The sequence below is a fragment of the Lynx rufus genome, unplaced genomic scaffold, assembly GCF_022079265.1.
Source record: "Lynx rufus isolate CCGP_SWC_20201006 ecotype Redwood Valley unplaced genomic scaffold, mLynRuf1.p SCAF_16, whole genome shotgun sequence".
Lineage (NCBI taxonomy): Eukaryota > Metazoa > Chordata > Mammalia > Carnivora > Felidae > Lynx > Lynx rufus.
The window spans coordinates 11,446,101-11,473,327 of record NW_025814830.1 but is presented as its reverse complement, the minus strand read 5'-3'; the positions used below and the strand labels follow the sequence as shown (position 1 = coordinate 11,473,327).

Genomic DNA, 27,227 nt, shown 5'->3' with positions numbered 1-27,227 from the left:
CGCCCCAGGACTCTGCTGGCACTGGGCTGCCATGTGGGCATGGCAGATGAGAAGGCGGAGGACAACCTCAAGAAGACCAAACTCCCCAAGACGTGAGTACCGGTGGCCCGGGTCCCTCTGGGGAACAGAGCTTGTGGGGGGGGGGGCTGGGGATGACGTGATAAGGGCTGGGCAGTTGAGGGGTCTTGTATGAGGCTGAGGTCAGAGACGAAGCGTCACAGGCTAGCGTGAAGGTCATAGGACAAGGTGTCAGGGCCTGGAGTCAGTGGTGAGTGTCCTGAGGAGGTGTCAGGATTATGGAGGCAGGAGTCCCAGAGGGACAGTGGGTGTGAGTCAGGACCCAAGGTCAAGGTCTGCCATGGAATCAGGGAAAATGAGAGAACAGAGGTAATTTCCCCAAGTCAGAGTCAAGGAGTCAATAGAAAGAGGTGAGAAGCTGTTGGAGTCATAAGTGAGGGACCCTAAAATTATAGGTGAGAGGTCCTTGGGGATAGAGGTCAGCGTTCAGAGGTCAAGGACTCCAAAGCCAGGAATTTGAAGTGATAGAGTTCTGAGGTCAGCGGTAAGAAACCTCAAAGTTAGAAGTGAGAGGTCAGAGTTCCAGGTTGAAGAGGAGGCTGCCAAAATCACAATGCAGGGGTCAGAGAGGCCAGAGGTCAGTGACATGAAAGCCCTTGCTAGGCTCACAGGATCCTGGGTAAAGAAGCCAAGTATCTCAAAGCTTATTCAACAGAGTCATAGAAGCCTGATGTCAGAGATCAAAGGTCAGCAGTTCCAAAACTCAGAGCTCAGGATCATGGAATCCTGGAGCAAGGGTCAGAAGTCAGAGATCCCACTGAGCAGAGCCCAGGGGTGGAGGTGAGGGTCTCGTCTCACCAAGCCCTGCCACACCCACAGGTACATGATGAGCAATGGGTACAAGCCGGCGCCACTAGACCTGAGCCACGTGCGGCTGACACCGGCGCAGATGACGCTGGTGGACCGGCTGGCAGAGAATGGGCACAACGTGTGGGCACGAGACCGTGTGGCCCAGGGCTGGAGCTACAGCGCTGTGCAGGACATCCCAGCGCGCCGAAACCCTCGCCTCGTGCCCTATCGGCTGCTGGACGAGGCCACCAAGCGCAGCAACCGGGACAGCCTCTGCCAGGCCGTGCGCACCCTGCTGGGCTATGGCTACAACATTGAGCCGCCTGACCAGGAGCCCAGTGAGTGCAGACCTCAGGTCCCTGACCCTGACTCCTACCGTGATGTGGACCTCGTCCCTTGACCCTTGATTTCTGACCTGACTCAGCCCCTGAATGGGCTACATCTACCACATTGAGCCTTTCTGCACTCCATAACCATGACCCTTACTCTGACCCGGACCCTGAACCCAGTCTTGACCACTGACCTTCATCATACACAAGCCCTGCCTGGGCTATGGCTGTAACACTGAGCTGCCAGGTCAGGAGCCCAGTGAGCACTATCCCTAATCCCTGACTCCAATTCCTGACCCCCAGCACTGACTCCTAACCTCTAACCTCTGGACCATAGCTTCAACATGACCCAGCTTCAACATGACCCAGCCAAGAGCTCAGAGAGCTTCTAACCCCTACCCTTACCCTGACCCCTGACCTATCCCAATCCCAACCTCAACCACCCATCCTGGCTGTGGTCCCCAACTCCAATTTCTCTCCCCTCCTAGAGCCTGACTCTGACACTCTCTCCCTGATCTGGCTCTAGATGCCTAAATCTAAACATCGACCCTAATCTTGACCCTTAACCCTAGACCATGACAGTGACAGACCCGACTTTCTGTCTCTGTCAGCATCTCTTCTCTCAGGGCTCTGACTGCTAAGGAGAGGGGGTGGGGGAGGAGTCTCACTGAGTAGGTCCTTTCCACCTCTGGCTAGTCTGAGATTCACCAGTTCTTCTCCTATAACACCAAGAAATCGTCCCTCTTCCCCCAGCCCCCCGAGGCCCTTACCTTCTCTGGTGTCTCCCACCAACCTCTCAGTGCCTTGGGATCCACTCCCCACCCAGTCTCTGACTCTGCTTGGCCCCTGACTCTGTAGGTCAGGTGGAGAGCCAGTCTCGTTGGGACCGGGTGCGCATCTTCCGGGCAGAGAAATCCTACGCGGTGCAGAGCGGCCGCTGGTACTTTGAGTTCGAGGCGGTCACCACCGGTGAGATGCGAGTGGGCTGGGCGAGGCCTGAGCTGCGGCCTGACGTGGAGCTGGGAGCTGACGAGCTGGCCTATGTCTTCAATGGGCACCGCGTGGGTACTCCCTGGGCTCCCTTCTGCCAGGCCCTGTGGTCCCTCCGCACAGCTCATACACTCCAGCCCTGCCTCTGTCTGTGCCCCACTGTCCACTCATCCCTGCATCTGCCTTACCACTCGTCCATCTGTTCATCCATCCCTCGCTGTCCATGCACATATCTATCCATCATCCATCTTTCCATCCAACCATCCGTCTATTCATCCATCCACCTATCCACAAATCCGACTATCCACCCATCTACTCATCTGCCCAAATAATCACTTACCCATCCACACTTCCATCCATTTATTCATTTTTTTTGTTAGTTTAGCCGTTCACTTATTTAAGCAATTTGTGATTTCACTTATCGATCAAATCATTTGATGCATGCATCCATCCACTCATCCATTTATCCACCTGTCCACCTATCCATCCATCTACCCACCCACTCATCCATCTATCTGTCTATAATTTCTTCCTTCCTTGTATCAACCAATGTAGAGTAAGCTTCCATTCCATTCTTCCATCTGGCCGTGCACCCTACTTCCCATCCATCCATCTCGTTATCCATTTACCTATTCTGGGGGCATATAGGTATATGTGAGTCTGTAGAGGGGACATTGGTAGGTTCACTTTCCCCTTCCATCCCTCTAACTTACCACGGCCCTGAACCCCCGACTACCACTTTGGTGGTCTGCATAACCCTAGCACCAGCCATGGAAAGAGTAGAGAACGCAGGCAGAAGGGATGGGATACAGAGATCAGTGGGAAGGGAAAGCATGAAAACCTATCCTTTACATTCCAAAGATCATGGATGCAAATATGGGAAAAGATGGGAACCCTGTGGGGGTGACCCCTTGTCTGTCCCACATGTCTTGAACCCAGTGCCTTGCATGTGTATCTTTACATGTCTCTCCTTGCTTCTGCATGTCTCCATTTCTCTGTGTCTCTCTCACCCCACATCTTCCCCTCACCTCCTCACAGGGCCAGCGCTGGCACTTGGGCAGTGAACCGTTTGGGCGTCCCTGGCAGTCAGGCGATGTCGTGGGCTGCATGATCGACCTCACAGAGAACACCATTATCTTCACCCTCAATGGCGAGGTCCTCATGTCCGATTCAGGCTCTGAAACGGCCTTCCGGGAAATTGAGGTTGGGGATGGTAAGGGCTGGCCTCGTGGCCCCTTTCTGGTTTTCTTTCATCTGACCCTACACTGCATCCCTAGTCTCCCCCTTTCCATCCTTTCCTTCCACAGTACCTCCTCCCCTCCTGCCCCCACCCTGCCCACCTATCCTCACCCCTGCCCATCCATCCCCTCCCACCAGGCTTCCTGCCTGTCTGCAGCTTGGGACCTGGTCAGGTGGGTCACCTGAACCTGGGCCAGGATGTGAGCTCCCTGCGGTTCTTTGCCATCTGTGGCCTCCAGGAAGGCTTTGAGCCATTCGCCATCAACATGCAGCGCCCGGTCACCACCTGGTTCAGCAAAAGCCTTCCCCAATTTGAGGCTGTACCCCTTGAGCACCCCCACTATGAGGTGAGGACTGACTCCACTCAATACCCTCTGATCTGCCTCCAAACCTCATTCTTCCCACAATTCTCTTCCCCAAGTGTCTCCTTTTCGTCCGTGTTAGCCCACAAACCATGTAGAAGGGCATGTTGGGACAGTTGAGCTCCCAGGGCTACCTTGTCAGCAAACTACAACCTGTCTGAGCTCCAGGGACCTTGCCTATAAAATAGGGGGAGGGAAAAAAGAAGAGCTGGATTAATCCCCCCCCCCTTCTGAATCATTTAAATACCTTGGAGACATCATGCCTCTTTTTTTTTTTTTTTTTGTAATGTAAACTCTATGCCCAGCGTGGGGCTTGAACTCAGGACCCTAAGCTCAAGAGTTGCCCACTCTACCAACAGAGCCAGCCAGTCGCCCCCATGATGGTTCTTTGTCCCTAAACATTTCAATATGCATTTCTTCAGAACAGGCTACGCTCTTACAGAACTACAATTACAGAAGTCAGGTCATGAAAATCAGGAAATTTAACACCAATACGTACTATTACTTAATTCATAATCTGTATTCAAATTTTAGTAATTGTGGTGATTAAAAAAAATCTTTTTGGTACAGAATCAAATCCAGGATTACATGTTGCATTGAGTTGTTATGTCTCTTTATTCTTTTAATAATTATTTTTTAAAATTTTTTTGAGGGGGGGAGAGAGAAAGCATGAACATGAGCAGGGGAAGGGCAGAGTGAGAGGGAGAGAGAGAATCTTAAGCAGGCTCCATGCTGGGCATGGACCCAGATGCAGGACCCGATTTCATGACCAATTGTGAGATCACGACCTGAGCTAAAATCAAGAGTTGGATGCTCAACCAACTGAGCTACCCACGCTCTCCTCTTTATTCTTCAATGTAGAACGTTCCTGAGTCTGTCTTTGTCTTTCATGACGTTAACGTTTTTGGAGAGTACACACCAGTTATTTTGCAGAATAGCTCTCATTTTGGTTTGCTGAATGTCGCCACATGATGAGGTACAAGTTACACCTATTTGGCAGAAATACCAAGACATCGTGTCCTGCCTGATGGAGAATATCAGGAGGCACATAATGTCATTATGTCTTATTACCCATTACATTAATTTTGACTGTTTGATTTAGGTGGAGTCTCTCAGATTTCTCCACCATAAATTACTTTTTTCTCTTTGTAATTAATCAGTAATTTGTGGGGAGGCATTTTGCAACTAGGTGAGAATGGATGGGTTTAAAGCAGGGGAATGTCCAGTTTGGATGTGACTTTTGGAAAGGTCTCCATTGAGAATGGATTGTAGGGGACAATAGCAGAGGCAGAAAGACCAGAGCCAGAGGAGGGAGAGGCTGGTGGAACAGATGTGGACCTCCTAATTCCTGCTACTGCCAGATGTGTTCTCAACCCAAAGAACAGAATGCTAGACAGCCATGAGAATGAATAGACTAATCTACACACAACCATCCGGGTGAATCTCACAGACATAATCCCCAGAGAAAGAGGCCAGGCACAGGGTGCCTGGGTGGCTCAGTCAGTTAAGCGTCAGGACACTTGATTTAGGCTCAGGTCATGATCTCATGGTTCGAGTGATTGGGCCCTGCATCTGAGCTGACAGGGCAGAGCCTGCTTGGGATTCTCTCTCTCTCCTTCTCTCTCTGCCTGCATCCCGCTCCCCCATCTCAGCAATAAATAAACATTTTAAAAAATTTAAAAAGGAAAGGAGCCAGACACAAAACACATCTTGTGGGATCCCATTCGTAGAAAGTTCAAGAACAGGCAGAGCTAATTTATGGTGTGCTAAATCAGGAGGATGTTACCGTGAAAGAATACCTCCAAAGTTTAGTTACTTTGCACGCAAATCACAGGAGGGAGATGGTCAGTAGACTCTTGCTCAAGAGCAAAACAGGGTCTATAAGAGATGGGAGAGAGTAGAGAAAAAGACCCTGCAGACATTCTGAGAACAGCAAATCTTGGCCACAGTTTGTGGGTAAAATTTGTTGGCTGGCAGAAAGGGAGCACAGAGGTCTTGGTATTTGGTCTTTGAAGAGAGACATCAAAGAGTGGGAACCACTCCAGTTGTTTATGGAGTCTCCAGAAAACCTTGGAGAGCCTGTCTTTGGAACGTAGAGGCCAGGCACCTGCTCTCTGTCAGCTCCTGCCTCTTGTTTAAGCCAGGCTGGTACATTTCTCTCATCAGAATCCCTCACTGCCTTTGAGAGAGTGGTGTCTAAGTGGGCACCAAGAGCGCTCCTGAGGGACTTGGTCAATTTTGTTTCTCCATCTGGGTGCTGGGCACACAGGTGGGGCCACTCTATAACCTCGTCATGTTGTGCATTATGACACGCCCCCTTTCCTTAATGTTGTGTCTCCATATACAGAAGGTTTAGCAAAAGTTCATCTGGGGAGCCTTTACAAAACTCTGCCCCTTCTGGCCTGCTCTCCCTGAGACTCTCCCCAAGAGACCAGGAGGGCAGGGCCTTTGTCCTGTTCACTGATGTGTTCCTGGCACTTGGAACAGTGCCTGGCACACAGTAGGTTCTCAGTAAGTATTTGTGGAATGGATGGATGGGTGGATGACTTAGTCTGGAGTGAGACGCACAGGTAGGTCCTGGAAACTCCCCAAGTGATACCACTGGATTCCAGTGTCTGACCAGGGCTGCCACTGTACGGGTGCCTAGACAGAGGTTGGCAGAGGGCTGAACGCACCCCGCAGCCAAGCTGTGTGTCCCACAGGGAGCGCATCCACCCAGAGGAGCGAGTCTGGCTGATTCTCACACAGGTGCTCTAAGGCCTAGCGGTGGCTCTGTGAGTACCAGGTTTTGGACCCATGGCCTAGCCTGCCTGCCTGGCTCAGTCTTCCTGCTTCCCTTCAGGTGGCCCGCGTGGATGGCACTGTGGATACACCGCCCTGCCTGCGCCTGAGCCACCGCACCTGGGGCTCCCAGAACAGTCTCGTGGAGATGCTCTTTCTCCGGCTCAGCCTTCCGGTCCAGTTCCACCAGCACTTCCGCTGCACGGCTGGGGCCACGCCCCTGGCGCCCCCAGGCCTGCAGCCCCCCGCCGAGGATGAGGTCAGAGCGGCAGAACCCGACCCAGACTATGAAAACCTGCGCCGCTCAGCGGGGCGCTGGGGCGAGGCCGAGGGGGCCAAAGAAGGAACTGCCAAGGAGGGGGCACCCGGGGGCAACGCCCAGGCTGGGGCAGAGGCCCCGCCCGCCAGGGTGGAGAACGAGAAGGATGCTACCACTGAGAAGAACAAGAAGAGAGGGTGAGTCAAGGGTGGGGCCAGGGTGGGGTTTGGGACCCCCAATTAGGTAACCTCAATAACTTGAGGAACCCCAGTGTATCCCAGAGTGGCCCCATATATGTTAAGAGGAGTCAGAACACTGAGGGAGACTATCATGCCTCAAGTGAACCCCATTATTTTCCTGAGATGCCCTCATTTCCTTGAGAATGTAAAATCAGAGTACCCCACTATATCTATGGAGAACTCCACTATCCTTGGGGGTACCTAGTGGGCCTCAAAGCATTTCACCCAACGGACTTCATTATCCATGGACACTATAGTGGACAGACACTAAAATATCATGGGAGAGTTGATGGTACCCCAGGGTATCCCAGTGAACACCACTGGTCTTCTAGATTGGGGTCACTTCTCTGTCTCAAATGTGCCCCCAAAAAGCTAACTTCAAAGGAGACTCTCAAAAGGCATTAAGCCTGATTTGAAGCAAATGTGTTTTCCTCTACTAGGCAGTGGTTTTCAATGGGATGTAGTTCTGTGTCTCTCGGCGGGTGTTTGGACGTGATGGACGATGCTGGTCATCACGGTTCGTTGAGGTGGTGGTACTGCTCCAGGAATCCTACGTGCCTTCAGTGTATAAGACAGTACCACACAATGAAGAATTGTCCTTTCCCAAATGCCTTTAGCCCCCATATGAGAAATGCGGACTTGGGGAACCACTGTATGCCCCACAGGGAACCTCCATGTTCCCAGAGGCACTTTTAAATTTGGGTGACTGGGTATCAGCAAGCACAGAGCACAGCATCTCCAGAATGGATTATGCTGACACAGTTGGGAGTTTTATCCTTCAAGAGGCGAGGTCTTGGGCATCAGAAATGGGATGTATTTAGGATGGACGGGGGGGCCATGAATGTTGTGGTGAAGAGGCCTGGGGGGACTGGGCTTGAAAGCTGGCTCTCACGGTAGCCTTTCCTCATCACCAGGTTCTTATTCAAGGCCAAGAAGGCCGCCATGATGACCCAACCACCAGCCACTCCCACTCTGCCTCGACTCCCTCGAGAGGTGGTGCCTGCCGACAACCGTGATGACCCCGAGATCATCCTCAATACCACCACGGTGTGAACCTGGGGCCCTTAACTCCGAGACCCCTCAGATTTCCAAATTTCATGCTGCCATCTCTAGTAATTTCTCTTCCTGGGGACACCCTGATATATACTGAAGTCCACAAAATAGAGCACACACTGAGTTAATCCCTTGAACCCCTGAATCCGTATAGCTAGGGGTCTAAAAATTGCAGGGAACACCATGAAGCTATAAGGCACACTGATAAAACTCCCAGGGATCCCAGAATCCAGAGTATATAGCAATGTAGACTTGGGACCTCAATATTTGGGTTCACCCATATAAACTCGATACCCCCAAATTTAATAGCTACTCTAGTATACTCCTGGGAAGCAAAATTGACAATTATCTCAATAAAGTTTAGGGATTTCCCAAATCTGGAATGTTTTCTGAGACAGGTAGCTTCGTGGTTAGGATTATGGGCTACCTGGGTGCCAAGTGGGCAAGTCACCTCAACTGCTCTCTATGCCTTCTCCTTTATGGAAGCTTTATGGTTCTCCCATCAGTAAAATGAGGGTAAAACTTGTACCCACTTGATGGTGATTATAAAAGTTAAGTAAATTAACTTGTGAACTGTTTGTTAACTATTATTTATCAGTAACTTTGCGATTTGGAGAGGGACCCAAATTTGGGGTATCACAAATAGTCCCAGAGGATTCCCGAGTCTAAAAATATATCAGTAGACACAGAAACAGGGACATAGACCCAGGGGGTCTCAAATCCAGTAATTTATTGTTGAACTCCCAGAGGACACTGCAAATCCAGAGAGGCCAACTTAGAGTCCCAGGGAAGCCCTGTGTCACCCGCCTTCCAGACTGACCATTGATCTCCCTTTGCCTCTCTAGTACTATTACTCCGTGAGGGTCTTCGCTGGCCAGGAGCCCAGCTGTGTGTGGGTGGGCTGGGTCACCCCCGACTACCATCAACACGACATGAACTTCGACCTCAGCAAGGTCCGGGCAGTGACGGTGACCATGGGGGACGAACAAGGCAACGTCCACAGCAGGTGCCCAGGAGGGGTGGGGACAGTGGGAAGTGAGAGGTCAGTGCTGGGCACCTGGCTCGGCAGCTTCCCTCCCCCTCTTCTTCTCCTCTTCTCTTCCTGTTGACTTTCCAACAATGGCTCCTGCTCTTGGTTTTTTTCTCCTCTTCTTTTTCCATTTGTTCTTTTCCATTTTCTCTTCCTTCTTCATCTCACCCTCCCCTTTCTACATTTCCTCCTTTCTCTGTTCTCTCTTCCTGCTCTCCTTCCCTCTCCTCCTCCCAGAACCCCCAGCCAACTTCTAAGAACCTTCACTCTGAGGGGCTCGGGGTTTCGGCATCAGGTCTGCAGGTGGTGGGGGTTTAGGTATGGAGCTCTGAGGTCATGGTGTCCTGGGAGTTTGGGGAAGGAAGTGTCCAGAGTCCATGCACTGACCACTCCTGTTTCCTCCAGCCTCAAGTGCAGCAACTGCTACATGGTGTGGGGCGGGGACTTCGTGAGCTCGGGGCAGCAGGGCCGGATCAGCCACACGGACCTTGTCATTGGCTGCCTCGTGGACTTGGCCACTGGCCTGATGACATTTACTGCCAATGGCAAAGAAAGCAACACCTTTTTCCAGGTGAGCCCGGCCCTCAGCAGCTTAGCAACAGTGTTCTCATGTCCCACTACACTGGGATGGCCCTTCCAGACCCCCTCTGAGGACAGATCCCAGAGAGACAGGACAAAAACAGCTCCTAGTCTGCCCTCAGGACAGGCCAGACCTGGGTAGTTCCGGGGGGACCACCTAGTTAACCTTGCATTGAACTGACACCCAGAACGGAGGAGATAGCCTTGACCCTGGAGAGTGGTCCATAGTCCCTCTTAGGCCAGGTGACATCAATTGCCAACCTTTCACCAATCAAGGAACACCCTAGGATGAATCCTAAGGTAGCCTTTTCCTTTTCAACATTTTATGATGAAAGATCTCAAACTTACGACAAAATTAAAGGAATCGTACTTTGAACACCCACATACCAAGAATCTACCACCTACACTGGCTTTATGACATATTTATCCACCTATCCACCCCATTAATCCATCTAACTTGGATTCTGTAAAACTTTATTTTATTTTTATTCTTTAAACTTTACTTATTTTGAGAGATCGAGCAAGCAGGGGAGGGGCAGAGAGAGAGGGAGAGAGAGAATCCTAAGCAGGTTCCATGACGTCAGCCCAGAGCCCGATGCGGGGTTCAATCTCACAAACTGTGTGAGATCATGACCCCAGCCGAAATCAAGAATCGGACGCTTAACCGACTGAGCCACCCAGGCGCCCCTAAAACTTTATTTCAAATGGAGAATTTTCAAAAACATGCAAAAATAGAATAGCGTACTGAACCTCCATGTCCCCACTAGCCAGCTTCAACGAGTACGCACTCACAGCCAATCTCGTGTCGTCTTTAGCCTCCACACCCCCCTCACTGCCATACACTCTGGATGGTTTTGAAGGAGTCCCCAGATATCTTTTCATCTCTTTTCAGTATGTATCTCTAAAAAAATAAGGATTCTTTTAAAAAGCATGACCACAATACCACTTGGATCTAAAAAACAAACACGAACAAATCCAATAATTCCTAATTAATTAACCAAATATCCAGTCCATGTTCCCATTTCCCCGGTTGTCTCAAAACTGTCTTTTTCCCATTTGTTCATTTGAACTGGAATCCAAAAAAGATCTTCTATTTTAATTGGTTGCTAGACCCTTCGAGTCTCCTATGTAGATTTCCCTTCCAGCTCTCTCTCTCTTCGAAATGTGTTTGCTGAAGAAACCAGGCTGTCTGTCCTGTAAAGCTTTGCTTCTCAAAGTATGGTCCCTGGACCGGCAGGGTCTGCCTCACCTGGGGGCTCATTAGAGATGCAGACTCTCAGGGCACCTTGGGTGGCTCAGTCAGTTAAGCGGCTGGCCCTTGGTTTCAGCTCAGGTCATGATCTCACGGTTTCGTGAGTTCAAGCCCCACATTGGGCTCTGCACTGGCGATGCGAGCCTGCTTGGGATTCTCTCTCTCTCTCTCTCTCTCTCTCTCTGCCCCTCCCCCCTCAAAATAAATAATAAAACTTAAAAATTTTTTTAAAAAATGCAGAATCTCAGGCTTCCCCCCAGACCTGCCCAATGAGAATGCCAAACTTAATCCTGGGAGATTCGTGTGTCTACCGCCATTGGGAGTGCCGGCCTAGCTTCTCAGTCCGCATCTGGCTGTCGCATCCCCCTGGCGTTGTTTTAACATTTTCCTCTGTGCCCTGTATTTCCTGGGAACTAGGAGACGGGTCCAGAGGTGCGGTTAGATTCAGGTTGGGCAAGACGGCTTCACAGACGATGGTGTTTGTGGTGATGAGGGCTCGGGGGGGGGGGGTTCCGCTGCGGAGATCAGAGGGGCTGGAGGGAAAGCGCAGTCAGAAGAACTTTCTGGGTTTTGAAGCATGAGTCTTGGGAGAGAAGTGGGAATGGTGGCGGGCATGATATGCACAGTGATCCCGGGGGAGCTGGAGGTTGGCCTGGCCGGATCAGAGGGGGGACAGCCCGTGAGCAGCCTCGGGGTCATTGGGGCACTTTCAGTGCCTGAGTTTGGATCCGTAGACACCAGCAGGATCAAGCTGGGGCAATCGACCCCAGGGTTCAGAATCCACACTGAACATCACCTCCAGGTCACCCGCTTCCTCATCCTGCCCTCTTCTGTCTTGCCAGGTGGAGCCCAACACGAAGCTGTTCCCTGCCGTCTTTGTCCTGCCCACCCACCAGAATGTCATCCAGTTTGAGCTGGGGAAGCAGAAGGTGAGGGTGCGGTGATGGGGCAGGCTGAGGCAGTAGGTGCGGGAGGTCAGGCTGGCAGGGTGGCTGAAAAGTGGGGCAATCCGGGAGGTCTCCCTGGAAGCAGAGTGGCAGGACAGAGAGGGCTGGGAATTGTGACCGGTGCCCACCTCCGTGCCTCCAGAACATCATGCCGCTGTCAGCCGCCATGTTTCTGAGTGAGCGCAAGAACCCGGCCCCGCAGTGCCCGCCTCGGCTCGAGGTGCAGATGCTGATGCCTGTCTCGTGGAGTCGGATGCCCAACCACTTCCTGCAGGTGGAGACGCGGCGAGCCGGCGAGCGGCTGGGCTGGGCCGTGCAGTGCCAGGAGCCACTGACCATGATGGCGTTGCACATCCCTGAGGAGAACCGGTCAGGGCCGGCCCAGACCCGCAGGGGTGGGACGGGTGTTGCAAGCCCTCTGGGGTCCAGATCCCCCTCGGGGCACCCCTCCACCCGTACCCCAGGACTCCAGACAACACCCCAGGAGGCCCCAGACCTACCTCAGGGAACCCTGACTCAGCGCGGGCATCCCCAGATAAGACTCCAGGGGACTCCAGACCCACCTCAGAGGGCTTTAGGCCCATATTAGTGGACCAACGACTCGCCTCCAGGGACCCCAGACCTACCCCACAGGGCTCCAAGCCTATGTCAGGGAGCCCAGATCCACACTGAGGAGCCACACAACACTCCAGGAGCCTCAAGTGCACCTCGGAGGGTCACGGACGTTACTCAGAGGGGCCTGCATGTGCCCCCGGTTGTCCTGGGAGACACGCCCATGGAGACTTCGGATGTGTCCCGTGGGGATCTCAAACCCAGTCCAGGGGACCCAGACACACCCGGGGTAGAGATGTATTCACATGTATGGCAGGAATGCTCTTAGTTACTCTGAACACACAGTCCAGCCCCAGACTCACTCCAGGAGGCTGTAACGTGTGTTATCTTTCTTTTATTCATTCATTCAACAAACGGCTCTGAGCTTTTCCTACGTGGCCAGCAGCATTCTGGGCTGGAGACACCAAGCTCTTGTGAACAGACACTCCAGCAATGCTCACGTATAACTCTGGGGCTCAGACTTGCCCAAGGGGACCCAGGCCCACCTCCGGGAGTCCCAGATTCACTCACTCACTCACTCGCTCACTCACTCACTCTATCTATCCATCATCCACCCATCTATCTATCTACCTATCTGTCTAACAAGCATTTATTGAACACTCACTATGTGCTAAGTCCTGTTTAGGTTCTGGGAATACAGCAGAAAACAAAAACAAAAACAAAAGCAAACAAAACCCCAAAAGGCAGACAGGTCCTGCCCTGGTGGGGTTTACATTCTCGTTGCACTCAAACATCGCCAAGTTACTCAGCCCTGCCAGAGGGAGGTTCAGTTTCCATTTGGGAATCCCAGACGTATCTTAGGGTCACCAGATCTCCTCCGGAGATTCTCAGATACTGAGTACCAGACCATCCCAGGGATCCCAGATATATCCCAAGGAGCACCCCAGACCACTTAGGGACTTCTAGAACCACGGAAAGACCCAGCTCCACACGCCTCACAGAACCCTGACCCAGCGGGCCCCCGGGAACCCCTGCTGGGGTGGCCGCCACTCTCACCGGTACCCCTCTCTGCCTCTCTGTGCCCCTGCCTCCCACCTCCTCTGCTGGCTCTGGCCCGTCTCCGCCGCAGATGCATGGACATCCTGGAGCTGTCGGAGCGCCTGCACCTGCAGCGGTTCCACTCCCACACCCTCCGCCTCTACCGCGCCGTGTGCGCCCTGGGCAACAACCGCGTGGCGCATGCTCTGTGCAGCCACGTGGACCAGGCGCAGCTGTTACACGCCCTGGAGGACGCGCACCTGCCGGGCCCGCTGCGGGCGGGCTTCTACGACCTGCTCATCAGCATCCATCTGGAAAGTGCCTGCCGCAGCCGCCGCTCCATGCTCTCTGAGTACATCGTGCCCCTCACGGAGGAGACCCGCGCCATCACTCTCTTCCCGCCCGGAAAGAGTGCGGAAAACGGCCCCCGCCGCCACCGCCTGCCTGGCGTTGGCGTCACCACCTCGCTGCGGCCTCCGCACCATTTTTCACCGCCCTGTTTCGTGGCTGCCCTGCCGGCTGCCGGGGCGGCAGAAGCCCCGGCCCGCCTCAGCCCCAGCATCCCTCTCGAGGCCCTGCGGGATAAAGCACTGAGAATGCTGGGGGAGGCCGTGCGCGATGGTGGGCAGCACGCACGTGACCCTGTCGGGGGCTCTGTGGAGTTCCAGTTTGTGCCCGTGCTCAAGCTTGTGTCCACCCTGCTGGTAATGGTTTCCTCCTGCTTCCTTCTGTCCCGTTCTTCTTCCACATTCCAAACAATCCATCCATCCGTACGTCAACCTCCCTCTCATTTGTGCCTCCAACCGCCCGTTCATCTCTCCATCCTTTGTTCACTTTTCCTCCCATCCGTTCATCTGTCATCTGTTAATCTGCTTATCGTTGTTTTCCCCCTTCTTTCCATTCGTCCATCCAACCAACCATCATTCATCCATCAATCCATTCATCCTCCACCTACCTTTCCCTCCACCCAGTTATTCAGTCAAACTCCCATCTTCCCATCCACAAGACCATCCACTTATTCTTCTATTTTCTGCCCACGTATCCATTCATCCATTCATGTACCATCCATCCAGTTTTCAATCTAGGTATCCATTCATCCTTCCATTTACTCATGCATCAGTACACCCACTGTTCCATCTGTTCATTTATCGACCTACCCACTTATTTATTAATCTGTCCTTCCTTTCATGCATCCAGCTATCATCCGCTTTCCCCCTGTGCATCCATCCATCCACCCATCTACAGATTCATCCATTCCTTCATCTTCCACCTACCTGTCTGTTCACCGATGCATCTCTCAATCCATATGTATGTGCACCCATCCACCTACCCACAAATCCGCCCAACCGTCTACACCCATTCATCCACCTCCCATCCACCCGTTCTTCATCCTCTATTTCATGGGCCCTTTCATTCACATACCCATCTGATGACTCATGAATATATACATCCATCCAAATCTTCGTGCCCAAACTATCCACCCATCCATCATCCAAGCATCCCATTTCATCCCATCCCCTGGCTATTTACCCATGTATCTGTTTACCCATCCACTCATTTACATACTCATGCACCTGTCACATCATCCATCACCTACCCACCCATCCATACACTACATATCCTGTCATCTATCCGCCCATCTCTTCCTCCACCTTTACTTTCATCTTTCCATCCATATCTGCCCATCAATTTCTCTCCCCTTCAGACCTCTGATATTCCATCTGTTAAGTCAGCCACCCAGTCCCCTCTCCCCCACTTACCCATCTCTCTTTTCCCCACTGTTTTTCCCTTTCATCTACCTTCTCTCCCTCCATCTGTTAGCATTTTCATTATGTTTACTGAGTGCTAGCATATGCTAGGAGCTATGAAGGCATCCATCAGGGTAGGGTATGGTCTGTTTCAGAGTCACATATGCTCAAGTTTAGGAGAAAGAACATTTGCTAGTGAAGGGAGAGGCACTCGTGTTTGGCTATGTGGTCTGGTTGGCTATGTGCATAGGTGGGACACAGGGTGTGGATCTGGGGGGATCTTAAGGAGGCTGGAGAGCAGGGCAGGGGGTGACATTTCTCTGTGTTGGAGGAATCACATCTAGCCCATGCAGGAATGAATTTGGCATATTCAGGAGAAGTAGGTTGGGGAGTGAGGCTGGGACTTAATTTGAGGTCTTGTGGGCCACAGTGAAGGATCCAGGCTTTGTCCTATAGGTGATGGGCATCTTTGATGATGAGGATGTGAAACAGATCTTGAAGATGATTGAGCCTGAAGTATTCACTGAAGAAGAAGAGGAAGAGGAAGAGGAGGAAGAGGAAGAAGAAGATGAAGAGGAGAAGGAGGAGGATGAGGAGGAAGAGGCACAGGAGAAGGAAGATGAGGAAAAAGAGGAAGGGGAGACAGCCGAAGGGGAAAAAGAAGAAGGCCTGGAGGAAGGGCTGCTCCAGATGAAGTTGCCAGAGTCTGTGAAGTTACAGGTAGGCTGGTTCTTCCTGTTCTCCAGCCTCCACTCATCTGGGCTGGAAAACACAGGATCTGGTGGGGGATGAGTCTGGACCTTGCCCTGAGGCAGTGGGGAGCTGTGGAAGTGCCACAGGTGGTTGGCATGCTTCTGGCTTCAAATGGCCTCTCTGGTTGCCATGTGGCAAGTGAATTGGAGGGATGAGACCACGGAGAAGTCTGGCTTAAGGATCCAGGCAGGAAATGACGGCGGCAGATGGGGCAGGGCCATGGAGAGGGGAGAGGAAGCAAGAAAAGTTTTTAAGGAAGTCCTGATGGTCTCACCGCCGTCATCCCTACTGCATGGCTGTCCTCCCACAGATGTGCCACCTGCTGGAGTATTTCTGTGACCAAGAGCTGCAGCACCGTGTGGAATCCCTAGCAGCCTTTGCGGAGCGCTATGTGGACAAACTCCAGGCCAACCAGCGGGACCGCTATGGCCTCCTCATGAAAGCCTTCACCATGTCCGCAGCTGAGACTGCCCGACGTACTCGCGAGTTCCGCTCCCCACCCCAGGAGCAGGTCTTCTGACCCCTGATCCCAGCTGGCATTATTTTTAAATCCCAACATCAACCCCTCCCCCCACTCTGATCGCTGATGGTACTAAACCTCCAAGCTCAGGCCTGACCCCTGACCCTGTTGATATATTTATCTCTCACTCTTCTATGTCTCTCTGAACCAATAGGACCTCTTAGTAGGACCTCAGACTGACCCTGACTCCTTTCAAACCTCTAATTTCTCAGATAGTCTTCATTAACTCATGGCCTTAGACAGGGACTCACAATTGGATCTTTGATCCTTGATCTCAGAATTTCTGCTCTTGAGCTTCTGACCCTCATTCTAACTTATGACCTTCCCCTAGATAAACATGCTATTGCACTTCAAAGATGGTGAGGATGACGAAGATTGTCCTCTCCCTGAAGAGGTCCGGCAGGATTTGCTTGAATTTCATCAAGACTTGCTGGCACACTGTGGTAAGAGATCAGAGAACCCTTCTCCCAGACTTTCTCTTGTGACCTTTCCTGAAGTTTCCCTGAGATTTCCTGATCTTAAATATTTACAGTTTTGGTGCAGTGTAACTTTTGGTTGAACGAATGAATGAACAGATATATTAGTGAACAGATAGAGGGTGAGTGGAAGGATAAGCTTATATGGGTGTTTGAGCGGATTATATATGGATGGATGGCTATCAGCAAGTGAGTGATGAGTGTGTAAATGGGTGGGTAAAGAGATAAATGAGTAAAGAAATGGGTGAAGAGATAACTGAGTGGACTTATGGATAAAGAGAAGGATGATGGATGGATGGATAGATGAATGATTAAAAATTGAATGGAGAGATGGTGGGTGTCTGGTGGGATGAATGGATAATTTCCATTGTTTCTGATAACTAAGTTAATAATCTTACTGAGATTCTTTTATATATGATGAGTTGTTTTTCTCTGGCTGACTTTCAAGTTTTCTGTTTGCCTTTGTTTTGAAACAGGTGGGTATGATGTGTCTAAGTGTAGAGCTCTTTGATTTTATCCTACTTGGAATTTGTTAAGTTTCTTGGATGTATAGATTAATATTTTTCATCAGATTTGAGGGACTTTTGGGCTATTATTTCTGCACATTTTTGTGGCCATTTTTCATTTCTGTTTCTGGGATTCCCATTATGCATATATTGATATATTTTGTGATGTTCTGGTCCACAGGCTCTAAGGCTCTGTTAGTTTTTCTTCATTCTTTTTTATTCTTCAGACTGGATAACCTCTATTGTCCTAACTTTAAGTTCACTGATTCTTTCTCCTACCAGATCAAATATGCTATTGTATTCCTCTAGTGATTTTAAAATTTCAGTTATTGTACTTTTCAGCCCCCAAAACTTCTATATGGTTATTTTTTTTTTAATTTTTTTTTCAACGTTTATTTATTTTTGGGACAGAGAGAGACAGAGCATGAACAGGGGAGGGGCAGAGAGAGAGGGAGACACAGAATCGGAAACAGGCTCCAGGCTCCGAGCCATCAGCCCAGAGCCTGACGCGGGGCTCGAACTCCCGGACCGCGAGATCGTGACCTGGCTGAAGTCGGACACTTAACCGACTGCGCCACCCAGGCGCCCCATATATGGTTATTTTTTTATATGACCTGCCTCTTTATTAGTATTCTCTATCTGAGGCGTCACTATCATCATACTTCTCTTTAATACTTTAGACATGGTTTCCTTTAGTTCTTTAACCTATTTCCAATAGCTGGTTTAAAAAATATTTAAAATGCTTCAGAGAATGAATAAATGAACAAACATATGAACATATAGAGAAATAAATGAAAAACCCAAGAAGGGATACATGAGTGAGAAATGAACGAATGAACCAATGAATGAACAAAGAAGTGAATGACTGAGTAGATGAATAAACAAACAGATGAAGGACACCCTCTATCTTCTGGACCAACTCCAGGAATTCAGCTGGAGGGAGAGGCGGAGGAGCCAGAGGAAGAGGCCACCCTGGGCAGCCGCCTGATGAGCCTGCTGGAGAAAGTGAGGCTGGTGAAGAAGGAGGAGGAGAAACCTGAGGAGGAACCACCTGCTGAGGAGGCCAAACCCCGTGAGGACTGGGGCCTTAGGGAGGGACAGGGATGGGGCAGACAGCCTCGTGTTTGGGGAGCCTCTGGGTCCAAGACGGGCCATGAGGAGTAGGGAAAAGGGAGGGGTGGGTTAATGAGAGAGGAGGAGTGGGAGTTAGGGCGGGAGAAGAGGCATGCTGGAAGTGTGGCCGAAATGTGGGGGCTGCACAGTACGTGTGTTGGACCAGTGCGCCAGAGCAGAGACACGCATCCCACGTCGGGATGGCGGAAGCTCCTGTACCAGCATGGCTTCTGTGTTCTCATGGATTTTCTTTTTTTTTCTCTTTGTTTTTTTTGTTTTTGTTTTTGTTTTGGTGAAACAATAACTATGACGAGGGATTAGAAACACTGTTATGATAAGTGTTGGGCCAGTGGGTCATTGTACAAACTATACATCAGCTCTATCCAACAAGGACAGAATCCCTGATGTTGGCACAGGGTTTAATTCTACAACAGTCAAGGCCCTGTTGGCTTGGCTGAGGGATATTGTAGGGGGAAAAAGTCACAGTCTCTGTTCTTCAGGAGTTTAGAATATTATAACAGATACACATATACCTATACCATAATGTCAGGTGGCCATGGGTGCTAAGGAGAAAAATAAAGCTGAGTGATAGGAGAGAGTGGGATAGATGGAGGGGTCAGAGTGGAGGAGTGAGGTATGCAAAGATCTGGGAAGATGATTGGTACAAAGGGAACAGCCAGTGCGAAGGCCCTGAGGCAGGAACATGCTTGGTATGTTTAGAGGCCAGTGTGGGAGTGAGCAGGAGGCGAGGGGCAGGAGATGAGGTCACCAGTGCAAGGCCCAAACTTTAAAAAAAAAGGGTGGGGGGAGGTACTGGGTGATTCAGTCGGTTGAACATCCAACTCTTGATTTTGACTCAGGTCATGATCTCATGGTTCATGAGTTCAAGCCCTGCATCGGGCTCTGTGCTGAGAGTGCAGCATTCTCTCTCTCTGCTCCCTGCCCCCGCCCCCCCCAGCTCTTGCTCTCTATCTTAAAATAAACAAATAAACTTAAAAAAGAAGAAGAAGAAGAAGAAGAAGAAGAAGAAGAAGAAGAAGAAGAAGAAGAAGTGCCAGGGCCAGATTGTGTAGCGCTTCTGGAAGGTCATGAATTGATATGACACCATCATTCAGTGTCAGTGCATGGAGGTTTCTCCTAAGCCTGAGACACATGAGACCTCTGTCTTTTCTCCCCCCAAATCCTGGAAAGGAAAAGGGTTGGGAGAGAGAGGCAAAGAGAGAAATGGATGCTGGATGTCAGGATGATGAGTCTCAAGGAGGGACTGGGAAAATAAACCCGTCAATCTTGACATCATTTTCAAATGACACCAAATGACATCAAATGACAGTTTTTCTTTGTGTCTGTTGTCTCTCTGGAGGAAAAATCAGCAGTAATTTTATTTATTTTTGTTTTTCCAGTGTGTATTTATTTTTGAGAGAGAGAGTGTGAGTGGATGAGGGACAGAGAGAGGGAGACACTGAACCTGAAGCAGGCTCCAGGCTTTGAGCCATCAGCACAGAGCCCGATTCAGGGCTTGAACTCATGAACCGTGAGATCATGACCTGAGCCCAAGTCGGACGCTTAACTGGCTGAGCCACCCACGTGCCCCCAAAAATCAGCAGTATTTTTACAGAACAAGTAGAACTGCGACTTGTGCTTTCAAAGGTGCATTATATATTTCAAAGGTGCTTATAATGGTGCTCTGGTATTTTGAATGATACATTTTTTTTCCTCTTGAAACCTTTAGGGGGCCCTTACTGTCTGGGTATTAGGGTAAAGAGAACAGGGAGGCTCTTAAAGCAAAAAAAAAAAAAAAAAAAAAAAAGATCTGCCAGTATCTGCCCCCTCCTGGCAGGTGACGGTAGGGGCGGTTAGCAACTGCGAAGCCCTCTGGAAAGAGGGGCCCTTGCTGCGTTGTTCGGCTCAAGGCCGCAACCCGGCAGTGCGTTCTGACCCTTGTGTTCCCTTCCCAGAGTCGCTGCAGGAGCTGGTGTCCCACACGGTGGTGCGCTGGGCTCAAGAGGACTTTGTGCAGAGCCCTGAGCTCGTCCGGGCCATGTTCAGCCTCCTGCACCGGCAGTACGACGGGCTCGGGGAGCTGCTGCGTGCCCTGCCCCGGGCATACACCATCTCACCGTCGTCCATGGAGGACACCATGAGCTTGCTTGAGTGCCTGGGCCAGATCCGATCGCTGCTCATCGTGCAGATGGGTCCCCAGGAGGAAAACCTCATGATCCAGAGCATTGGGTGAGGCTCTGAGGCTCTGCCCCTTCCCCTGACTTTGCACTTCGCCTGGGAAGGAGGGGAGCCCTCCCAGCTCCAGCACGTCCCCCTGGCTCGTGTCCCCCGGATGCAGTGATGTCTCCTTCCTCCGCTTCGGGCCCGTCCTTGCGGCGGTGTACTTCTCCCAGTAGCTGGCCCGTCTCCCTGGCTAAGGTCTCCTCCCCTTACCTCTCCATCCGACCTCTGGGGTGACAGCTCTTACTCACCTGTGACTCTTGGCACAAGATTGACCTTCTCTGAGCTTCATCTTTATCTCTGGGCTGGGGAAGAGCTGTGCCTCCCTTGTGGAGTCATAGTGAGGCCTAGTGAGCTCATGCGCGTAGGGGTGGTAATGATAATACGAATGACGGCATTGAGCACTCACTCAGTGTCGAATGTGCCTCATTCAGTCACTCAGCAAGCGTTTATTGAGCACCTACTTTGTGCCAGGCCCTTTCTAGGCATCTGGGGATACGACATGCAACATGGCGAGGGTCTCTGCTCTAGGGGAGCCCACCTTGGATCCATGCCTCAGTTTCCTTATCTGTACAATCGGGGTAATTTCATTCCTGCCATCCAGAGTAGACGTAAAGATCGAATGGGTTGGGATCTGTGAAGGGGGACGGTGAAGGCTCTGGGGGCTCTCCCTGGACTTGGGTCACACCCGGCCCCTGGAAACGCCACCGTACTCTACCTATTCACAGGAACATCATGAACAACAAAGTCTTCTACCAACACCCGAACCTGATGCGGGCACTGGGCATGCACGAGACAGTCATGGAGGTCATGGTGAATGTCCTCGGTGGTGGTGAATCCAAGGTAAGGGGACTGTGTGGGCCGAGGAGCTCAGGGCAGGGGGCCACGGGGGGAGGCACTGACCAGCGGCCCGCTCTGCCCGCCCCAGGAGATCCGCTTCCCCAAGATGGTCACAAGCTGCTGCCGCTTCCTCTGCTACTTCTGTCGCATCAGCCGGCAGAACCAGCGCTCCATGTTCGACCACCTGAGCTATCTGCTGGAGAACAGTGGCATTGGCCTGGGTGAGAACACCCGAGCCCGGGGTGGAGGGAGAGCTGTCCCCCGGGGCCCACGCTCAGCAGTCTATCCAGGCATCCATCTCTGCTGGCTCGCTCACTCGTTCAGTCATTCAACAAACACTCACTCTCAACCCACCCTGGAGGTAGCCCTTGATGAGCGGTGCTGAGGGTCCACCCAGACAGCCGTGGCCCTGGCCCTCACAGGGCTCACAGTGCAGCGTGGAGGACACACAGTGACAGCCCAGGGTGCTCAGCCCTGGGATGGGGAAGCACGGGCCAGTGGAGGCACCTGACCCAGGCTGTAAAAGGGGTGGTCAAGGAGGGCTTCCAAGAGGAGGTGAGACAAGCAGGAGTGAGACTGTCAACTACATACCGCTGAAGAGCACTCTCTCTGCCTCTCGCCCTCACAGGCATGCAGGGCTCCACGCCTCTGGACGTGGCAGCTGCCTCTGTCATCGACAACAATGAGCTGGCCTTGGCATTGCAGGAGCAGGACCTGGAGAAGGTGTGGAAGGAGGAGGCCTGGCCTCCACCTGGCCCCTTGGGGCACCTGCTAATTTGGGAGCCAGTCTATGGGATGGTCCGGGATTGAATCAGAGGGGGAATAATTTGCAGGGAAAGAGCAAGGGCCCAGTCACCCACCACAGGGCCGAGTGCAAATCCATGCTTCACCTTCCCGCAGCTGCATGATCTTGGCACATTCCTTGCCCCCCCCGTACTCCCCCCCCCCCACCACTACTGTGTGTAGCAACGAAGGGCATGGGCTCTAGAGTTCAGCACCTTACAATAACTCCCCTTGCTCCCTTGCTGTGTGGCCTTGGACAAGTGGCTTAAATTCTCCAGGCCCCTGTCTCCTCATCTGTAGAATGAATATAATAATCCAATAGGGTTATTCCGAGCACAGAATGGGTTAGTCCATGAAACCATTGATAAAACAGTAAGCACTCAACAAGAGTTATCTGCTCGTATAGTATTACTCGTTCAACAAACATTTACTGAGCACCTACTACGTGCCAGACCTGACCAAGGCAGCAGGGGTACTACAGTGATTGAGACAATCAAAAATTCTTGTCCTCATGAAGCTGATGTTCTAGTTGGGAAGATGAATAATAAACAAGATAAATAAGTAAAACAATAGTGCATTAGCTAGTGACGAGTGTGAAGGATGAAAAAAGTGAGCAGGGGAAAGAAACATCAAGTGTCAGGACGGTGTCCAAGTTTAGACAAGTGTGATCAGAGAATGCCTCACTGAGAAAGTGACTTTCAAGTAAAGCTCTGAAGGAGGAGAGGGGCCATGTGGACATCAGGGGAAGAGCATTCCAGGCAGGGGAATCGCCAGTGCAAAGACCCCGAGGCAGAAGTGAGCTTCATGAGTTTGAGACCAGTTTGGTTAGAGCAGGGGGAGTGAGGGGTTAGGGGTGGGAAGTGAGGGCAGAGAGGTGACACGGAAGATTGTGCAGAGGGTCTTGTGGGGCCTCTGCATTTTACCTGGAGCGAGATGGCGCCACAGGAGGGTTCCAAGCAGGGAAGGGACGTGGCCTGACTCAGGCTGTTTGCAGGGTCCTTCTGTGCGTGGGATAGACTGGGGGAGCAGGGAACCCAGGAAGGAGACCATGTGACGGTCCAGGTGGGAGGTGAGGGCTCAGGGTGAGGATTATCGTTCGCTGAGAGATCCAGACGTGAATGAGGTCGCAGAGCTCCAGCGATGGGCAGGGAAGCGAGCCTTGGGGAGGAGGTGGTGCGGGTCTGGCCTCGGTCTGAGCCCGTCTCCACTCCCAGGTCGTGTCCTACCTGGCGGGTTGTGGCCTTCAAAGCTGCCCCATGCTCCTGGCCAAAGGGTACCCAGACATCGGCTGGAACCCTATTGGCGGTGAGCGCTACCTGGACTTTTTGCGCTTCGCCGTCTTCGTCAACGGTGAGTCAGGAGTTGGCGGTGGCGGTAGGACAGGAGGCCGGGGTCCCCGACCCAGCCAGCCTCCCTCAGGGTGTGGTCCCTGTCCTGGCTCGGCAGGGATTCCTCCAGGCGGGCTGGGGCAGGGTCCAGAGGCCAGTGGGGGCCCGGGGTTAACCCTTGAGGTGCTGGGTCCTGGGCTGCCGGGGCAGGGTCCCCGGGGCAGCGGCTCATGAGGCCTCCGGACCCGCCGGAGCCGCCAGGTGAGAGTGTGGAGGAGAACGCCAACGTGGTGGTGCGGCTGCTCATCCGCAAGCCCGAGTGCTTCGGGCCTGCCCTGCGGGGTGAGGGCGGCTCGGGGCTGCTGGCCGCCATCGAAGAGGCCATTCGCATCTCTGAGGACCCGGCGCGGGATGGCCCGGGCGTCCGCAGGGACCGGCGGCGTGAGCAGTGAGTCTCCCACCCCCTTCTCAGCGGCAGAGCCCAACTTCCCCGTGCCCCTTGCTGCCTCCCCCACACGCCACCCCCCTCCTTCTGCAGCTTTGGGGAGGAGCCCCCCGAGGAGAGCCGGGTGCACCTGGGACACGCCATCATGTCCTTCTACGCTGCCTTGATCGACCTGCTGGGACGCTGTGCGCCGGAGATGCATGTGAGAGCTGGAGGTCCAGGGACAGGGAGGGGCACGCCTGGGCGACCTCGAACCTCTTCAGTCGGGCACTTGACGACACTGACGGAGCTCTCGTGATGTGGGTGGTCTTAGGCTAGCCAATCCTGGGGACACACCAGTGACCAAGACTGCCCTAGGCCTGGCTCTCACGGAACTCCCAGTCCAGCGGGGGGTGGGGGGGGGCGACCAAGCACTGAGAGCCGGGGACAGCCGGGGCTTCAGTAGAGGAGCACTAGGAGCAGAGCAGTCAGGGCTGGGAGTTCGAGAGCTCGCCCCACGAGGAGTCCTGCTCTGCCTGCCGGTGGGTCAGGAAGGGATGGATGGACTAACGACCAAATGGGGCAGAGGGTGATGGATGACGTGCCCCCTTCCATCTTCCAGCTAATCCAAGCCGGCAAGGGCGAGGCCCTGCGGATCCGCGCCATCCTGCGCTCCCTCGTGCCCCTGGATGACCTTGTGGGCATCATCAGCCTCCCGCTGCAGATCCCCACGCTGGGCAAAGGTGCAGAGGGGGCAGCACTCGGCAAGGGAGGGAGGCTGGGGAGGGAGCGGGTGGGGCCGAAGGGCAACCCTGACCCCTGCCCTCGTGGCCCGCAGACGGGGCTCTGGTACAGCCAAAGATGTCGGCATCTTTCGTGCCGGACCACAAGGCGTCCATGGTGCTCTTCCTGGACCGGGTGTATGGCATCGAGAACCAGGACTTCCTGCTGCACGTGCTGGACGTGGGGTTCCTGCCCGACATGCGGGCGGCCGCCTCGCTGGACACGGTGAGCAGCCCCGCCCCTGCCGAGCCACCCTCCCCGCCGCCCGTGAGGGTGCAGGATGGTCAAGGGCACAGCGGCAGCGCTTCTGTTTGTTCTGGGCACGTGTACATATCATAATCCTCCCTCCCCACCCCCCGTCAAGATAGAAAATGAAACCAAGAGGAACTCTGAGTTCTGGGCGAGGGTGGGTGGAGATCTTCAACATCTCATCTTTCTTGTTTGAGAAATGATCATTCTCGGCGATGGCTCAGCACCAAGGAGACAAAGACCTGCGCTCAACAGCAACAATAGTAGTTATATAGATATTTAATAGTTACATAGTTAGAGAATAGTAGGGGACAAAGCCGAATAGGATGAAGACTGAGAACTGACCACTGGTGTGGCCAAATGGAGGTCACTGGTGACCTCGATGAGCACTTTCAGTGAGGCGGTGGGGTAAAAGCCTTACTGGCGAGGGTTTACGAGGGTCTGGCAGGTGAGGTATTGGAGACAGTGAGTGGACGTGACCAGCCCAAACCAAAGTATGGGAAACTCCGTGGATAAATGATCCAGTTTTTCTAGCAAATAAATAGCATTGAAAAGAGGAGGAAAGGAGACCGTTACAGATGAAAAGACCTGAGACCCAGCAGCCAAATGCAGTAGGGGGGCCCTCCTGGTGCCCTGATCCAAACAATCCCGGCTACAAGTGAGACACTTGGAGAAAGTTGGTGAAGGACTTTACGCGGTTGTTAATTCTGTTAGGTGCGAAAACGGCAGCGTGGGGTGTGAAACGGAAGCAGGTGTCTGAATGGAGACACAGAGCTGAATGTCTATGGGTGGAGTGGTAAATGGCTGGGATTGTATAAAAGTATCACAGGAAGAAAGGTGAGGGAGAGGACATAAGCATGCAGAACTTTGTCTGCACGGCTGTCTACTCTGGGTAACGAGGGCTCACTACTTGGCGCCTCTGCTGCGGTGGGTTTGAAAATTTTTGCATGGTTCGAAGAGATCACAGAGACTGGGAGGAGCAGGTGTGGGGGGAAGATCCGAAGCCAGGGCGACCCCAGGAGCGCGAAGCGGGCCTGAGCCCCCCCTCCCCCTCCCCCTCCCCCTCCCCCTCCCCGCTCTGCTCTCCAGGCCACTTTCAGCACCACGGAGATGGCGCTGGCGCTGAACCGCTACCTGTGCCTGGCGGTGCTGCCGCTCATCACCAAGTGTGCGCCGCTCTTCGCGGGGACCGAGCACCGCGCCATCATGGTGGACTCCATGCTTCACACGGTGTACCGCCTGTCCCGCGGCCGCTCGCTCACCAAGGCGCAGCGCGACGTCATCGAGGAATGTCTCATGTCGCTCTGCAGGTGGGGCGGGGCCGGGGGGCGGGGGCGGGGCCGCGGGGGGCGGCCGGCCTAGGGGCGAGACCCCCACCGCCCCGCGCCTGTCTCCGCAGGTACATCCGCCCGTCCATGCTGCAGCACCTGCTAAGGCGCCTGGTGTTCGACGTGCCCATCCTTAACGAGTTCGCCAAGATGCCGCTCAAGGTGAGGGCGAGCCCTCTCCTGCGTGCGCCGCCCTCGGGCCGCCTCGGGGCTCTTCTGTGACGCACCGCCCGGCCCCGTTAACCCGCCAAGCGAGGGCGGCGTCCCCACGGAAACCTCTGAGGCGTTCTCATTGCCGTACTAGGATTTCCAGGACGGTCGCTTGGCGTCGTCGGTGCCTCTTACGCTCCCTAGTTAGCGTTTAATTTGCCTAACAGTGAGCCAGTCCTCGCCTAGATTAGCACGTCTTTGCATGAGCACACCGCTTTTCCTAATCAGCGCGCTTACTCGCACGCCCAGACCACCAGCCTTACGCTTTTCCAACGAGTGCATTCATCTGAATACATACATAGCACCACAGCTATTCTGAATATTCGCAGTCTTTCCTGTTAGTTTTTTCGTTTGCATGCTGGTTTGCATAAGGAGACACCCCTTGTCTGGACTGATTTACATAATACATCTAAATCAACCCCCATTTCA

At 52.9% G+C, this 27,227-nt stretch overlaps 1 protein-coding gene across 1 annotated transcript in view; it reads left to right on the top strand.

Annotated features, from left to right (window-relative positions):
• The window catches only part of RYR1 (ryanodine receptor 1), a 119,062-nt gene that overhangs the window by 26,281 nt on the left and 65,554 nt on the right, over window positions 1-27,227 (top strand). The window contains exons 25-51 of the mRNA XM_047079117.1: window positions 9-92; window positions 898-1,205; window positions 2,055-2,257; window positions 3,225-3,399; window positions 3,564-3,772; window positions 6,630-7,024; window positions 7,981-8,113; window positions 8,965-9,125; window positions 9,555-9,720; window positions 11,823-11,909; window positions 12,070-12,296; window positions 13,609-14,221; window positions 15,722-15,985; window positions 16,329-16,529; window positions 16,870-16,981; window positions 18,446-18,592; window positions 20,589-20,862; window positions 21,582-21,696; window positions 21,782-21,914; window positions 22,322-22,416; window positions 23,691-23,826; window positions 24,066-24,252; window positions 24,343-24,451; window positions 24,851-24,971; window positions 25,067-25,236; window positions 26,350-26,570; window positions 26,660-26,750. Coding sequence (XP_046935073.1) covers window positions 9-92; window positions 898-1,205; window positions 2,055-2,257; window positions 3,225-3,399; window positions 3,564-3,772; window positions 6,630-7,024; window positions 7,981-8,113; window positions 8,965-9,125; window positions 9,555-9,720; window positions 11,823-11,909; window positions 12,070-12,296; window positions 13,609-14,221; window positions 15,722-15,985; window positions 16,329-16,529; window positions 16,870-16,981; window positions 18,446-18,592; window positions 20,589-20,862; window positions 21,582-21,696; window positions 21,782-21,914; window positions 22,322-22,416; window positions 23,691-23,826; window positions 24,066-24,252; window positions 24,343-24,451; window positions 24,851-24,971; window positions 25,067-25,236; window positions 26,350-26,570; window positions 26,660-26,750 — 5,137 coding nt within the window. The remainder of the gene's footprint in view (window positions 1-8; window positions 93-897; window positions 1,206-2,054; window positions 2,258-3,224; window positions 3,400-3,563; window positions 3,773-6,629; window positions 7,025-7,980; window positions 8,114-8,964; window positions 9,126-9,554; window positions 9,721-11,822; window positions 11,910-12,069; window positions 12,297-13,608; window positions 14,222-15,721; window positions 15,986-16,328; window positions 16,530-16,869; window positions 16,982-18,445; window positions 18,593-20,588; window positions 20,863-21,581; window positions 21,697-21,781; window positions 21,915-22,321; window positions 22,417-23,690; window positions 23,827-24,065; window positions 24,253-24,342; window positions 24,452-24,850; window positions 24,972-25,066; window positions 25,237-26,349; window positions 26,571-26,659; window positions 26,751-27,227) is intronic.